The sequence below is a fragment of the Dermacentor andersoni genome, chromosome 1 (genome assembly GCF_023375885.2).
Source record: "Dermacentor andersoni chromosome 1, qqDerAnde1_hic_scaffold, whole genome shotgun sequence".
Taxonomy (NCBI): domain Eukaryota; kingdom Metazoa; phylum Arthropoda; class Arachnida; order Ixodida; family Ixodidae; genus Dermacentor; species Dermacentor andersoni.
Genome location: NC_092814.1, coordinates 146732234 through 146747499, shown reverse-complemented (window position 1 = coordinate 146747499; position 15266 = coordinate 146732234). Strand labels below are relative to the sequence as shown.

General features: G+C 46.2%; 1 protein-coding gene across 1 annotated transcript in view; it reads left to right on the top strand.

Annotated features, from left to right (window-relative positions):
* The window catches only part of LOC126544835 (DNA topoisomerase I, mitochondrial-like), a 91834-nt gene extending 83218 nt beyond the window's left edge, over positions 1 to 8616 (top strand). The window contains exons 16-18 of the mRNA XM_050192331.3: positions 4805 to 4899; positions 4994 to 5143; positions 7161 to 8616. Coding sequence (XP_050048288.2) covers positions 4805 to 4899; positions 4994 to 5143; positions 7161 to 7263 — 348 coding nt within the window. The 3' untranslated portion in view covers positions 7264 to 8616. The remainder of the gene's footprint in view (positions 1 to 4804; positions 4900 to 4993; positions 5144 to 7160) is intronic.
* Positions 8617 to 15266: the final 6650 nt, after the last annotated feature.

Genomic DNA, 15266 nt, shown 5'->3' with positions numbered 1-15266 from the left:
CGCATGCAGCCGAAGCGAAATGTGATGCCCACATCGTGCCGCCTGCCGCAGGGAAAAGTGGCGAGTTTGGATTATCACCTACTAAAAGCGTGCAATATGGTACCATCGGCACTACGCACCATGCACTCTAAAAAAACATAGGTGAAGGTGCTTATCGCAATAGGTTTGGCGGCTATAGCTGTGAATGCGTCATGCGACGATTCGGGCAAAAATTTGTTGGTGCCGGAATAAGAAACTGTTTGTGCCGTCGTTTTCACATGAGACAGGCGGCTATGTACTGTTCTCGATCGTGCGCGCCTCGCCCCTTGTTCACACGGGATCTAGTGGCCGGGAAACGTATACGATCGCAGTCTGGACTACAGGCAACAGCGGCACGTTTCAGTTATCGCCTATTAAAAGTGTGCACTGTGCTTCCGATGGCACCATGGGCTCTGAAACAGATAGGCGAAGGTCCTTCTCGTAATAAGATTGGCGGTGATAGCTGTGGATGCCACATGCGACGACCCCGAAGAAGATTTGCTGGTACCAAAATGAGAAACTGAGTACGCGCTGGTGTTATTATGTGAGGTGGGCGGGCGAGTATTGCAGTGAAGCTGTCGCAGCTGGCAGCTATATACTGTTCTCGATCACGCGCCTCGGGCATTTTCTTGTTTACACAGGATCTAGTGGCCGGAAAACGTATCATACCATCGCAGTTTGGCGATGTACTGAAATGTTGGTGCCAAGAAAGTGTTTTCCGGAAGCATGTGTACCGGTAAAAAAATTTGCGTAACTCTATTGGGTCATTTTCTGGGTTCTTGATTTCGAACCTTGGCGTTGGGGAAACGTACATAATGGGAACGTATCAGCGAGGTTCTACTGTACGAAGCTTTGCGTGAATTGTTGCAGCATGGGATGGCACTGCATGCTGAGTTGGTGAGGCCCAAGCGGCTTGAGATGTGTGTTGGCGTTTTTGCAGCTTTTCCAAGCTTATGTTTGCACTCCTGGCCTGGGTCTGCAGCTTCTTCAAGCAGAGCATTTTAGTGGGAAGTTTTGACAAGCCCACACGTGCGAATCGTTGCTTGACGCCCGTCAAGCTGGTGGGTGGTTGGGGACCCGAGCGGCCTAAGATGCATGTTGTCATTTTATCTTTTGCATCAGCGACGGAAATGGGAAATGAAATCAAGTTGGTGGGTGACACAAGAATAGAATGTCTGCAGGGCTGCAAAACCAAAACATGAGGCTCATTTTACGCTACTTGTAGCAGGGAACCGGCGACGTGTGGTTATCGCTTATTAGAAGCGTGCGGTACGTTTCCAACAGCACTACGCCCCACGTGCTGTGAAACGATAGGTGAAGATGCGTGTTGCATTAGGGTTGGCTGCGATAGTGGTGAATGCGGCTTGTGACAGCCTGGGAGTTTTGGTTGTACCAGAATGGAAATGAGTGTGTGCCAGCATTTTCACGTGCCACGGGTGAGCGAGTATTGCAAGGAAGCTGCTGTGGTGGGAGGCTATTCTCGATTGCGTGCGCCTCGAGCCATTTCTAGTTTACATGGTATTTAGCTGCCATAAAACGTGTCTTACAACTGCAATTTGGCAACATACTGAACATACATAGCCGAAAGATTGTGTTTTCGAGAAATGTATGTATTAATCGGTAAAAAGGCATAGCTGTATTAGGTCATTTATTGTGTTCTCAGTTGCGAATGTTGGAGCCGGCAAATTGTACCTAATGGGATCGTGTCGATGAGGTTATTCTGTATTCTGGTAGCGAAAATGTTGTTTACAGTTGCGAATGATTTTTAACTCCTGAATTTTCAAGCCTGCATGATTATAGAGACTTCCCTGCAGCACTGCCACCTATACCTACCACCAATGTACAGTCAATGACCGATTTTTCGAACATGTCTGAGAATTTTTATGCCTTATGCCTCATAGAACCAATAGACAGTTTTAGTTTAGCGTACGCAACTTATAGCGTACGCTATACGCTATAGTGTAGTGTATGCTAAGCAGCGCACATTTTCTACAATTTTAGTTGGCCAGCAATATCTTCGAATTTCAGAGGCCATATGCCGTCGTTGCAGCTATTTCTCGACTGTAGCAATAGGTCGCGCTGACATCTCGAATGTTTCTTTCATTAGGCTTCGATTCGTTCGAAACGAGAAGCGATCTTGAAAACACCACGAGGTTATCCATAATACTCTGTCGTTGAAGCGGCCTGAGCCTAAGCGAAAGCCGTTTACACAATCATTTGCTACGAATGAAGTGCATATTACAGAAGCAACGCGAAATTCAATTTGAAGCGGGCAGCCGGGACCGCCGCCATGTTTCACGCAAACTCCGCAAACCACGTAAAAACGCTAACTCGTTTGCGTTGTGTACGCCCGCTATACACGCTATTTCGTTTAGTGTTCAGCGCATGCGCAGTGATGACCCGCTATTATTTAGCATACGCTATACTAAAACTGTCTAATGTATAAGGACGTCGGAAATTTGGGGTGCTGAAATTCATCTGATTTCTTCCTGTGACCGCAGATCTGAAACTGCTATAATTCAAGCCACCATGGCCGTGATTTTGATTACTGCGGTTGCCATGATAGGCATGTGAGCACGCTGGTTCGAGGCTACAAGATTGTTTTGCGCTGTCGTTAGACCAAGCTTTTCGCTGTAGGCTATGGCCTAGCATCTTTGGGGTACCTAGGGAGTTCCAAAAATCGGACATTGACTGTATCGCAGCAATAACCGAAATTTTGGACTCTGAAAGGAAGGGTTCTCCCCTTCATGAGGGCTGGTTAAGTGCCTCCCATTTCTCCGGTTTACTGCCCACTCCTGTAGGGGTGACTGTGCAGTTAGAATGGTTGATTTGGTTGTTTTTAATTTTCTGTCTTTCTCTCTCTCTGAATTCCGCGGTGTTCTTTTAGCACAGGGGGACATGTTAAACGGAAATTAAAAGTGGGAGTGGAGAATCACACTTTCCTAGTATGCTAGAACAAAAATTCTGCTTTGGTAGGTGGCATTGCCCTGCTGATCAGGCGGCTTTCTTTTGACTTAATGGCGTCAGTTTTGTTTTTGTACCATCATAAAGAGAAGATATCGGAGCTGAAGGTAGCCGCAGCGCAGTATTTCTCCATGCAAAAAGAGGGAGAACAGGTGTCGCAATTCATTGCTGCTGCCACGTGCACACAGGAAGCACTCCTCTTGGCTGATTCAGATTTTAATTGCTGGTGTGCATTTTGTGAGCGTTTTGACAACAGCGAGCTGTGAATTTCTTGAACCCGGTGATGCCTGTCAGTCACAGGAAGCATGCATCACTCATTAAGGTTTTTTTCGTATGTCCAAAATGCAAAATTGTTGAATCCCACCATTCAAAAATGGTCACATAAAAAAAGAACAAAGGGCGAAAAGAACTTATTTGCATGTATACCTCCCTGGATCCAAACTGTGTCATGGGCTCGTGATTCTTAATGAAGTGTTCAGAATGCAAAATTGTTGTATGTATTAAAAACTATGGTCGTATCGAAAAAACAGAAATGGAAAATTTTTAATTGTGTATCCCCTGTTCCGGCCGGAGGATGTCCAGCCCTCAAATTTTTTGGGGGAAAGCTCTGCTACATGGTGTTTCGGGCATAAGCCGCGAACGTGATAGTACAGCAAATATGGTGGGTGTGAATAAAGTTGCCGTCTGTCGACTGGCATGAAACCAGGACTTCAGTTGTAGACTCTCAACAAAGCGGCGCTGGTTGGGCCTGCCAGCCTAAGCAATGCGGCCTGCAAAGTTGTTGATGACGGGCCAACCGTCATCGGACGGTCGCTGCCAATAAGTACATACTCGTAGACCTCATCTATAGTCAAGCGAGAGATGAGACACTATACGCCTGAAGCTTGATTCTCTACCGTTTTTTTTTGCTTTAAGCTCACTAGGAAAGTGCTATTTCCTCAACTTCTGCTTCATATTTATTCCTAATATTACCCTACGTGATAATAGAACACATGGAAATTCTGGGGAAAAGAAGGTATCTGAAACTTTGATCACATTGACCATTTAAAATGCAAGAGACTCCCTCAAAGGTGTGGGCTGTCAACTGAAACAGTGGGTGGCATTTCTCCTGCTGTCCATCATGGGGAGAACCCTTGGTTAAGGTTCTCTCTTGTTAAGGTTGCCACCAGTTGTACGAGGATGAGGTTTTGGCCACCTTCAACAGCGTCTGCTTGGAGCTGAAATGACCGTCGGGAGAGGGTTCGGCAGGGAAAACGAGATGATGTAAAAACAAGTAACAGAAGTTTAATACATCGTTAGAAGTGAGCGGTGCGTTTCAAGACAAAGTACAGAAACGTTCGGCATGCGTGCTCTTGCACGCAAGGGCAGAGAAGATGTCCACGTGGTGTTTCGCTGGCCTTCTTATACCCACACCATCCGGGCAGCCTCACTATCCCCTGGTAGAGGGCCTTGTCAGCACACTGGTCAGCCCACACAGAAGAATATAGAGAAAACCCACTCCCTGGCATAGATGGGCTGAACTTAGGACAAAGGAGAGGGAGATTTGCACTGGCGCATAATCCCGTCGCACTCACACAATGGACAAGTTTTTCATGTTGATGAGCGTGACGATCAGGCATGTTGTCTCAGGCGCTTGGCATTCGTTTCATTCATCGCCGCACACAGTGAACCATAACACTTCAAAACATGGCGTCTGGAATTGGTGTATGCATATCATTCGCAATTTCTTGTGAGCAGATAGCAGCATCGGAATTGGTGTATGCTTATCACTTGCAATTTCTTGTGAGCAGATAGCACAGCTAATGTTGTGTGATTATTTCAGATGGAGGAAAAGGAAGAACAGATCCGACAATGCAAAACGGAAGTGAAGCAGCTCAAATCTGACTACCACAACTCCCGGTCAGAGAAGGACAAACAGTAAGTGTTGCAGCAGTGGGGCATAGAAATTCAACAGTGAAGGGAACAAAGCTGGCCTGTTGGAATGTTGATACAAATCTGAAATATTCTCTAGGCTGTTGGAACGCAAAAAGAAGCGTATGCAGCAACTGGAAGACCAAATGAAGAAGTTGGAGGTACAAGCAATGGATAAAGAGGAGAACAAGCAGATTGCCTTGGGCACCTCCAAGCTCAACTATCTTGACCCAAGGATCAGTGTTGCCTGGTGAGACTGCATTATTGTCTCCAAAGCTGTAGTTGTAAAACCTTTTTGCAGCTATTGATCACATTATCCACTTGTTAGTCATTGTCTACTAGTTTTGGATCAAGTGATGTAGGGACCTTCCCTTTATTACTTCCATGAAAAGTAATCCATAAAGGAACAAAAAGAGGTGATCTACACTCCCACACTTTGCTATGAACAAAGAGGAGGGTATTTTTTTTTTTTTCATTGCCTCCTCGATAAGGATAAGAATGGCATGCCTGCTTACAATCACAATAGGCCTGGCAAAATGTTGCCTCACTCAGGGGCTTTAAGTAGGGTGATTTGGTTATTCGTGTGCTAAGAAAAACTGTGCAAGAGATTGGACAAAGGACGATTAGCATCAGTGTGGCTTAATCTCGTCGTCCATCCTGTTCCTTGTTTTGTCACTGGTAGCGAATTCGGCTCCACCAGTAGAGAGTTTTAGCAGTGCCGTATTACGGTGTGGTAAGTGCGGTATACGGTACGGTATTACTGTTCCGTACTAACCTGCCGTGGGGGCAGAAGACGGTTCAGCCGCGTGTGCCACTCGATGTGTACGGTAATGTGATAAAGTTTAAGCTTGTCTGTACACACATAATTCTTTAGGGAAGAGCCGAGTAACGGCAAACGTAGGTGCCACTCTCAATGTTGGTAATGAAATCTTGTGACACTTTGTCCTACAACACGTGAAACATCTTTTGGTTGCGTAGGTGTTCTTGTCTAAGCAAAATATTAAAAAAAAAACTGTTTGTTGTAAATTGCATCACTGCCGACACTTTAGACCAGCAGATAAGTAAAACATTGTTACTACAATAAAAAGTCCGCATCCCCTTTATGTAGACTCTGCGTCACTAGATGGTGCAACCAACCTTAAGTGTTTTTTTTTCTTCACTTTTTATTTTCTGTTTGAGATTTGCTTTTTAAAATCTTTTTCACATTCAGCCTTAGTATATTACTTATTATGAAGGGTACGGCCACAAGTTCAGCTGAAGTTTATCTTACAGTTAGAAAGGCTGTCATACTTGCTGCCACTCGTCGCTTGGCAAGAGGTGAATTAAAGTTAGCTTGTGCCTTGGTCCTGTCATGGTGAAAAAAGCACGTGAGACACAGACATGCGCGGTGTGGCGCAAAACACTGTGCGTGCTGAGCCTTACCGACACCTTGCCATCTAGTATGGTGCACGGAACGTTTTTCTGTATGGTAAAGTACGCACATGCGCAGTCCTCTGCTGGTACAGCATTGCCACACTTACCGTACAGTAACTTGGCACTGCTAAAACTCTAGTGTGTGCTGCCCGCCTCAATGTCCTCGCTTCACGGCTTCCATTGTCAGCAGTGCTTTACTACCGGGTGCAGCTTTGCAGAAGAGATGCACTTTCGACATAACTTTATTGTATTAGCTACTGTTTCGTGTCTGAAGCAAGTTGTAGCTGATTTTTATGCTGCTGTAAGCGACGATGGGAGGCAGATGTTTTGGCCAAATTGATTGGACCGGCAAGGAACTGGTCCGTCAATTGTGCTGGCTACGTGGGAGGCAACGTCTCGCCTAATATACCCTGTGCGTCGCAAGACGGAATCTAGGCAGTTTGTGTGACAGTACATCCTGTGGGAATTTGTTGGATTGTACCTAGTAAAACTGCTCGTGCAGTTGCATTCGCTTGCACTTTGCTACTTATGCTCATGTTCTAGGGACTTGCAAACTGCATGAAAATCCGCGAAGCTATGTCAAACGCTGGCTGTCTGCTTCTGTACCCTGCTGCTATGGGTAGGCACGACGCCATGCCTGTCGGCGCACAATCATTAATCGCCAAAAAATACAGCCATCAGCTAAAAAAATGTGTGCTGTAATCGCCATATATTGGCGTAAGTGCATCTGGATGATAGAGAATCTTTTTGTTCCACATGTGCCCAGGAAAGCTTGCAAGTTTGGTGCTTTAGTCACATATTTACATGTGCTCAAGCTGCATCTTATAATGCTCATATTAATAATGCCTTTACAGGTGCAAGAAGTGGAACGTCCCTATTGACAAGATCTACAACAAGACCCAGCGGGACAAGTTCCGTTGGGCCATAGAGATGGCAGGTCCCGATTACAAGTTTTGAGCAGAGGCCTGCCTAGTAGCTGCTACCAAGTTGATCCCATTTGGACTGAAGTGATGAGTTGCTCCTCCCCTTCTGCCCTCCTAGCCCCAGGTGCTGGCCAAGCCAGCCTTTGGGCTCCCGCACAGTTCCCATAACTGAAGCACCATCAAGGGGAAGGGCAGAGGGGGCAGAGCCCTTTACCCCACCAGAGACCCCTCCACTGTTCCCACCAGCCATCTATCTCACTTTCCCATAGCTGTGGAAAGGGAAACTGCACCATAGCCAGATTCTCTCGTTTCAGGTCTGCCTGTTTGCTCAACCTGATGCCGTTTGTTTTGACCGCCTCTTTTCTCGCCCCCCCCCCCCCCCCTTTTTTTTCCTTCCACCCACCAGCTACATGTGACCATCACTTTTTTTCCCCTCTTGCTTGCTGTGTCAGTGTTATCAGGGGATATTTGAGTGGACTGAAGTGTGTTTGCTGGGAGCACTGCTGTTTTATGTTTTGCTTTTAAGCTAAGAAAAACTTTTATTTATGGTTGCGCACCTTTGGGTGCATACGCATGTATACATAAGGCAATTGTGACTTCCTCCTTTGTTGTCTGTTGCTGTGACCGGGGGCTAACAAAACTTTTTTGAAAGAGGGTAAGGATCATGTCCAAAGTATACATTGTCAGTGTTATGTTGTGTGTTGTTTTGTGTGCATGTGTGTGCGAGCTTCTCGGATATTTTTCTCATCTGGCTTCATTTAGGCAGCCCCACAGTGAATGCCATCGCAGATTCTTCCCTGGTGATGCATAAATGAGCTTTTATGGTAATAAAGCATGCTTTCCGCATGAATCTTAACATAATTGACCACTGTAAACAGTTATGACCAAGACAACTTTGTAAGAAACTGGCATGGCACTTGTGTGCTTCAAATTATGATGTTGAATATAGGGAGCAAAGTGGAGTATTAAAGCATAGCGATGTAGTTAAAAGATGCAGCCTGCATTGGTATGATGATTGCAAAACAAAAGTAATGTACCTTGATTTACGTGGCATCTGCAGAATATGAATTAATCAATGAATTTCCACTGTTCTATTCTATGTTCTTTCTAGCAATATGGGTGCACTATATTTTAGGTACCAGTGTCATCACTATCAGGAAATGAAACTTGTATGCCGAACTTGCACATTGTCGTCAATGTACACAGGCACTCTTGATTTTTCAAGTATCTTGTGCTGATGCATTGGTTTAGCCTTTCATCCGCACTGTCTGGGCAAAAAATACTGGCATTGGTGCTCTTTGTTCTTTCTGGACCATCTGTAAACGTGCATTATTCATTTCTAAGCATTGTCTTACCATATCAGCAGTAAAGGTTAAAAAAAGATGTGTATAGTGTGTGTCTGTCTTGTACTCCCTGGGAGTGTAGCATGCATACAGTCGGTCATTGGGCTGGTGCCAGCATCAGCATTGCATTTCAGTGAATCGAATAAGCATCATATAGATGTGCAGCTTGTTGCAACATTGAAAGTATTCTGGTCAGGGTGCTGTAGTCATGTGCAACATGCACACCCTGCTTATCAAGTTAGTTTGGCTGTGGCTCTTTGCTGTGAGATTCCTCATTTCTGTTTGGAGCATAGATTCACGGCCATATGGCAAGGTTCGTTAGTCTGTCTGAATGCTTGGTAGCTTTTGGACAGATGGCTTAATCTGCTGAGAGCTACTAATGATGCTCACAAATTGAAAATATGAACCATGGCACGTTTTTCTATAATGTGCAGCCTTTGTCGAGAAACTCGCGACTACAGCCAAGTATGCAATGTTGAGTAGGCCTGCTACTGTGTTCACCCTGCTCGAAAGCACTGGAGAAAGTGGGAAAACTTTGTCCTTGCCCTTTGGAGCCTTCTAGCACAAGAAATTCCATGGGAACTTTTTACTAAGGCTGTGCCTTTAGATTGTTGGACTGTATTGAGTACCCAATGTTTGTTGTGCATGATGGTTTTGCAGCCAGTAAAGAATGCAGAAGTTCTCGCTAGGTGAACTATCATGCTGACAGGAGTAGAGTTGTCATATAGGCAAGATTAGGACACTTATGAGATTCGGTCAGCGATTCATATATGCAAAAGCACACATATTTGTCGCACAAATGTCAAAAATATGGTACAGGACACTTCCAACTTTCATTGTACAATCCGTTACTTTAGTAGTACTTTCAGATTTTAGAATGCTCAGGCTAAACAATACTGCGCGCTTTGCCTTGGCAAGTTATTTTGTAATGGGAACTGGGTGTCCCAGTAATGTTGTACCAGGACACGCGGAAACATTCTGGTGCTGTGCAAGACATGACTCTATGCTTTCAGGCAACCGTGTTCGTATGGTTTCCTTCGAGTGTAGCCAAGAAGTTGCTTTAGGTGCACCTTATTTCTATGCTGCAAAATATCAGGTTAGTATGTCCAGAGGTTTAAGTCGGACATGCGACGGAGTATAACATAATATTCTGTGAATAGAAGTAACTGTCCTGGGTTGTGGGGCATCCCGATTTTCTTCTGCTGCTTATATAAACTGCAGCTTTCGCACGCTTCTCGCGCGTTGTACGCTTTTGTGCCAACCCGCATGTACCCAACCAATACCGGTGGTAAATTGAATGAGGGCAACGACAGTGCGACTTTCCCCTAAAGGAACACGCCTGCTAAATTTCCCTCGAGAAAATGTGTTCCCTTCGTCAGTCCTCGGCCTCTGCCTTTTACGTATTAAACTCCTCTTCGCTACTTCATAACGGAATGTTGCCTCAATTTTTTGTGCTTACCTCGTTTTCGGGGGCATTGAACTGTGTTGAATGTGCTCGACCGTTTCCCTAACTTTTGCCTCGGAGATGTGCCGGTTAGATAGAACAAACTGCACTACCATTGACCGAAATTCTGCCCTGGCATGTGAAGGTGGAAGAAAAGAGAGAAATAATGGGGAGATGATTGCCAAAGTAAGCGAATAGCCGAAATCAAATGGCCGCAGTGTGAATGCTTCCCTACGTGTGCTACTGACGTTAACGGTGTTCGATGATTACGGCACAAGTTATCGCGGGCATGTTTTGGTGGACTGTGACAGGCGTGGCGACGGCAGCAGGACTTATACGGAATCACGACAGCGGCCGCGCACTGGTAAGCCGGCAAGACGAAACCGCGTTTAAAAACGACACGCGCAGCGTACTTCGGCGACGAGCGCGCCTGCCCACACGGTGTGAAACTATTCGGTGCCGCCTCGGACTACAGCGTCTAAACCTTCATACGCCACAAAAGATCTTGACTGACAGCACGTGCGTCACAAACCGACCCCATCATCAACGTTCAGACGCAACGTGCACCTCGGTTGCGGGAGCACGTGCCCGTCGCATTGGCTGCACAATTCCGGCTGCAGGCCACAAAAACGGGGCAGAGAAATGGCATTCACAGACCTGTCACCGGTAGGGTGGTTCAGTTTGCTTAGAAATTTATTAGTAATTTTAAATAACCAATAATACCGAAACGGCTAGCTGCTTCGTGTGACGTCACGATCAATCGATGACGTCAGATCCTACGCAACCATAATGTAAACACGCAGTGCACGTGGCGCTAACTCCAAAGACGACACGGGGGCTTTCACAGATCTTGCGAACTAGACAGCGGCGATTTCAGCGACAGTGGCGGTGTAGTCTGTGACGTCACAAACACGGTGGCCAAGAGCCGGGACGCAACCAATCTTTAAAATTCATTTTCAGGAAAACTGAATTACTTGCAGCCGTATTGTTTGTCACATATAATTCGAGTGTAAAAGAGAACGTATATTCAAAAACCTGCAGACTTCAGTGATCCCTCCGGCAGTCTCATCCACTGCGTGTGAAATACGCGTGATGAGCATCCCACGCGTAATGCGAAGACGGATCGTTCCCCACAATTCAATTATGAGTACAAGTAATTTCCGCTGTGTTTTCCTTGGTGTCTTTGTTGGCTTCTCATGATATGATTAATAAAGAAATCGGGTCCCTCGGTTAACCCCTTCACGTGAATGATATGTGTCAGGATTACTTCTCTTACCAGTAGGCAATGCTAACGACTGATGGAAAAAGAATAATAATTTACAACATTTATTAGGAATGAAAATCGCCATTGCATGCAGAGGTCATAAGTACGTATAATTCGCTCGAACTCGGAATCAGTAGCAGTCGTGCTCAGCAGCGCTTATACTCTGATTAGAGAGAGTGCTCGCCATCCCGAGCCTGCGAAAGCGGATGTCCAACGACGCTGTAGAAAACTACCACTACAACTGCTGAGAGTGGTATGCATGCTTTATTGCATTAGAGTAAAGGTAGTAATGGTAATTTAGAGTGATGGGAGCAATAGTAATTTTTACAACGCCGCCGCCGCTGGTCGTATTGCCGTTTCTTTTTCCCTTTGACGCTCCTGGTATTCACGCTGCTCCTCGAGTCCTAGCTATGCGTTGCCTACCTATAGCGGTGCTGCAACAATAAAATCAATTGCTAGGCTGATTCTTTTGTATACGAAAGGCTAGTGACGTCACTTACCACGTCGCAAGCTGCCGCGGCAGCTTGCGCAACTAATCTACAGGAAAATTTTTGCAAGGAGTTCTACGAGCTTCGCATTATTAGAAGCGCTTTATCGTTATGTGGTTCGGATGCTTGTTTTGTGCTTTTTCTTTATTGCAATGAGTGCTGTTCTGCATGTTGTTTACGTCATTCCAAAGAACGTATACACTTTTCTCTTCACTTGTCTGAGTGCTTGAAGCTTAACTCCTCCGCCGCGGGTCTACCAGATTTTGTACTACCTCTGGGATCGGCCCACATTTTTGCCCACGGACCCGAAATATGCAGACCAACGAGCGGTTAACAGCTTCGTTGTAAAAAAAGAGGCTGCAGTTTCGCCGGAAAGGTGAAGCAGTATTAACCCCTTCAGTCACGAATTATGACCGACCGTTGATAAATGTGAAATTTACATAATTTGATGCCAAGGTGCTGGAGACTCCATAGAAAGCAAGTCAAGGAGGGATGAGAATGACTATATGCATTTTATAGAGGCCCATCACAATTATACAGTGATTAAATATTCACTTAATGTACAGTCAGTCATACTCCGTTTCTTCATTAAAAATACTGAACCACCCACTCAAATTACATGCACAGGTGAATTACTGGGTGCAAGTATTACAATAAGGGAAAAAATCTAGCAATTACTACCGAAGCACCCTACGTCAAACGTCTCGTCAAACAGGGTAGTGCCTTCACCAAAGTGGTCGGTCGTCTTGTCGTAGGGAACCTGAAAAACGATACGGACCACTCCTTGCTCCGTTAGCTCTAGCACCCCACAGCGCTTCATCTCCACAAGGACGAAGCCGTTTGTTCTTTTTTTTGACGTAGTTATCCGGAGAGCCTCAAACCATGGCCAGCATGCGGGAGTTATTGGCTTTAGCGGGTCGCATGGGGCTTGAAGGAGCTGAGTTAAAATGCTACGATGAACAAGAGGCGCGAACGCGAGAGGAAAGGGCTGCGGAACGAGACGCTAAAAAGCAAGAATGCGAATTGGAAGAGAGAAACCTGCAGTTACGACAAAAAGTCGCAGAAGCTGGGCGCAGTCGTAGAGAGAGAAGTCGGTGGCAGTTGGAGGTGAAGGAGAGAATACGTTAGCTGCGTCTCAAGGTCGCAGAGGCGGAAAAGGCACGTGCACTGAAAGATTAGCGAGCTTGAGTCGTACGCAAGCTCTGCTGAGCAAGCGTTTGATGCGCGCTCCGAAAGCAGTTATAGCTGGAGCGTTTCAGAATCTCTGTCTGGTGGCTGCTCCGAACGCTGTCACGGTCGTTTGGTAGAATTAGGCGCTCAACAAGAAGGCAACAGAGGTGTGGGCAGGAAACGGACTATGTATAGGTCCTGAAATGGGCCTCAGGAAGGCTGAGAATAGCTCAAGCATCAGGATACTGGCAACTCCTACTGAAATCGAGGCAAGCATGCACACCTGTTGTGCATGCGTGCACCACTTGTGCGCTTCAGTCGTGAAACGACGTTTTGTTAACAAATTAAGTGGAATGCAAATGCATTTCTCCGCAAAGTTCGGGAATTTATATCTCGAAGCTGGTGTCATATTGAAAAGTCGTTCCAAGTGAATCCGCCTTGCGAACTCCACGGCTAGACTTTGTAAATTGCAATATGGGCCATAATGTCAATAGTTAAGAACTTAATTAGTGAGATTTTATTAATTAGTCGATTTTGCATCTCAATATTTTATGCAAGTATTGTCCGCCGCTATAAGTAGACCAGCTCATGAACTAGAATTGTGATATCTGCCACAGGCAACGTTTAAATATTTTTGAAAGTGTTCGCTGAAACACCCTGTATATTGTTACGTCTCAACACCACCAAGGGTGTTAACTGAACGTTCGCCACGTCTCAGACCACCGCACCTCCTAACCAGACGTCAGCGCGGCGTGGAGAACGACTAAACGCGCTCACCTTACCATTACCTGGAAACCGGAGGAAAGAATAAACGGGAGGGAACCACGACAACGAATGGACAGGCGCAATTAATTAGACAAGTAAAATCACCACCCATCCCTCGGCACTTATCCAGCCTTCAAGACAGCGTTGGAAGAGTTGGGGTTGGGCATGAAATAAGTGGTAGCTGGCCCATGCCGTCGTCCGACTCATCCACGCTGAGGACGTTGTTGGAGGGAGGGACTTGTTCTCATTGAGAACGAGGAATATGGGATTTATTTACAATATCTACATGAAGGGTGGAGAACGTTACATTTCATCAATCAAGCATGACTGAAAGAGAAAGCACCGCAAAACACCCTGTTCCAGGAGTTCTCTTGCTCCAAGTAGACCGTGAAGGCGACAGCGAATCAACTAACAATACTCGGCCCGCCGAACGTGGCTAGACATGCCGGCGCCGTTGGGCTGTCGGGGAGGCGCATTGTCTTTACAAAGCGAGTCGTGGCAGCGGGCCGGAAGGATTCGAAGATCGCTACTTCCGCAGGTCGATCGAAACAACTGCAGCGGGCCGTGAAAGGTTTGCAGTTCAGTACCCTTGCAGGCCGATCTTAACAGCTCCTCCACGACCCAAAGAATCTCGACTGGCCGGTGTTGATAACCACTGGGCAGGACGAGAATGGCTGGTGGCAAGGGGTGGGGATGCCTTGGCTTACAACGACCAGCTGTGAAATGATACCGCCCCAAAACCTCCAACAAGGACAGGCAACTGCAAAGCGAACCCCACAACACGGCTCTGCGCCGAGATAACGTATCTTGGATCTTACTTTAGACCCCCTAGGCTTCAAAGAAAACATAAGTGCGGAAACAACAAATGCTGCATTTCGCTTCGCCAATTTTGAAGGAATTTCGTGCTGACTAATTCAACAATCATGGATGGAGTCCTGCTAAATGAGGGGATCTTGGCTTAACAACATTCACAATAACCCCAAAATTTAGGCGCGATCCCTAAACGCAGAATTCAAATTAGCCTGCTCAAACCATCCGCAATGCTATGCAACTTTCCCTTCTTATATCTACCGGAGAAGTTGTACTCTTGGAGAGTGAGGCTCCATCGGAGCAAGCGGCCATTTTTGTGTGACATTTGATTGAGCCACGTCAGAGGACAGTGGTCGGTCTCGAAGATGAACCTCGCTCCTTACAAGTAACACGACAACTGGGCTGCCCAAACTAAACTAGAACATTCCTTCTCTGAAGCGCTGTAGGCTTCCTCTCTTACAGTTACTTTACGGCTGGCATAGAGGATAGGATGTTCCTCATTATCGTCGCCGACCTGACTAAGTACCACGCCCATACCCCTGTCGCTTGCGTCGCACTGAAATATGAATTCCTTTGTGTAGTATGGCGTGCGAAGCACAGGACGAGAAACCAACAGCGTTTTCAAACCTTGGAAAGCGTTCTCTTTGTCCTTATCCCAGTGCACGCTACTCGGTGCTTCCTTTCGGAGGGCGTCCATTAAAGGACTTGCTATTTGCGAGTAATTCGGAATGTACCGTTGATAGTACCCCACAA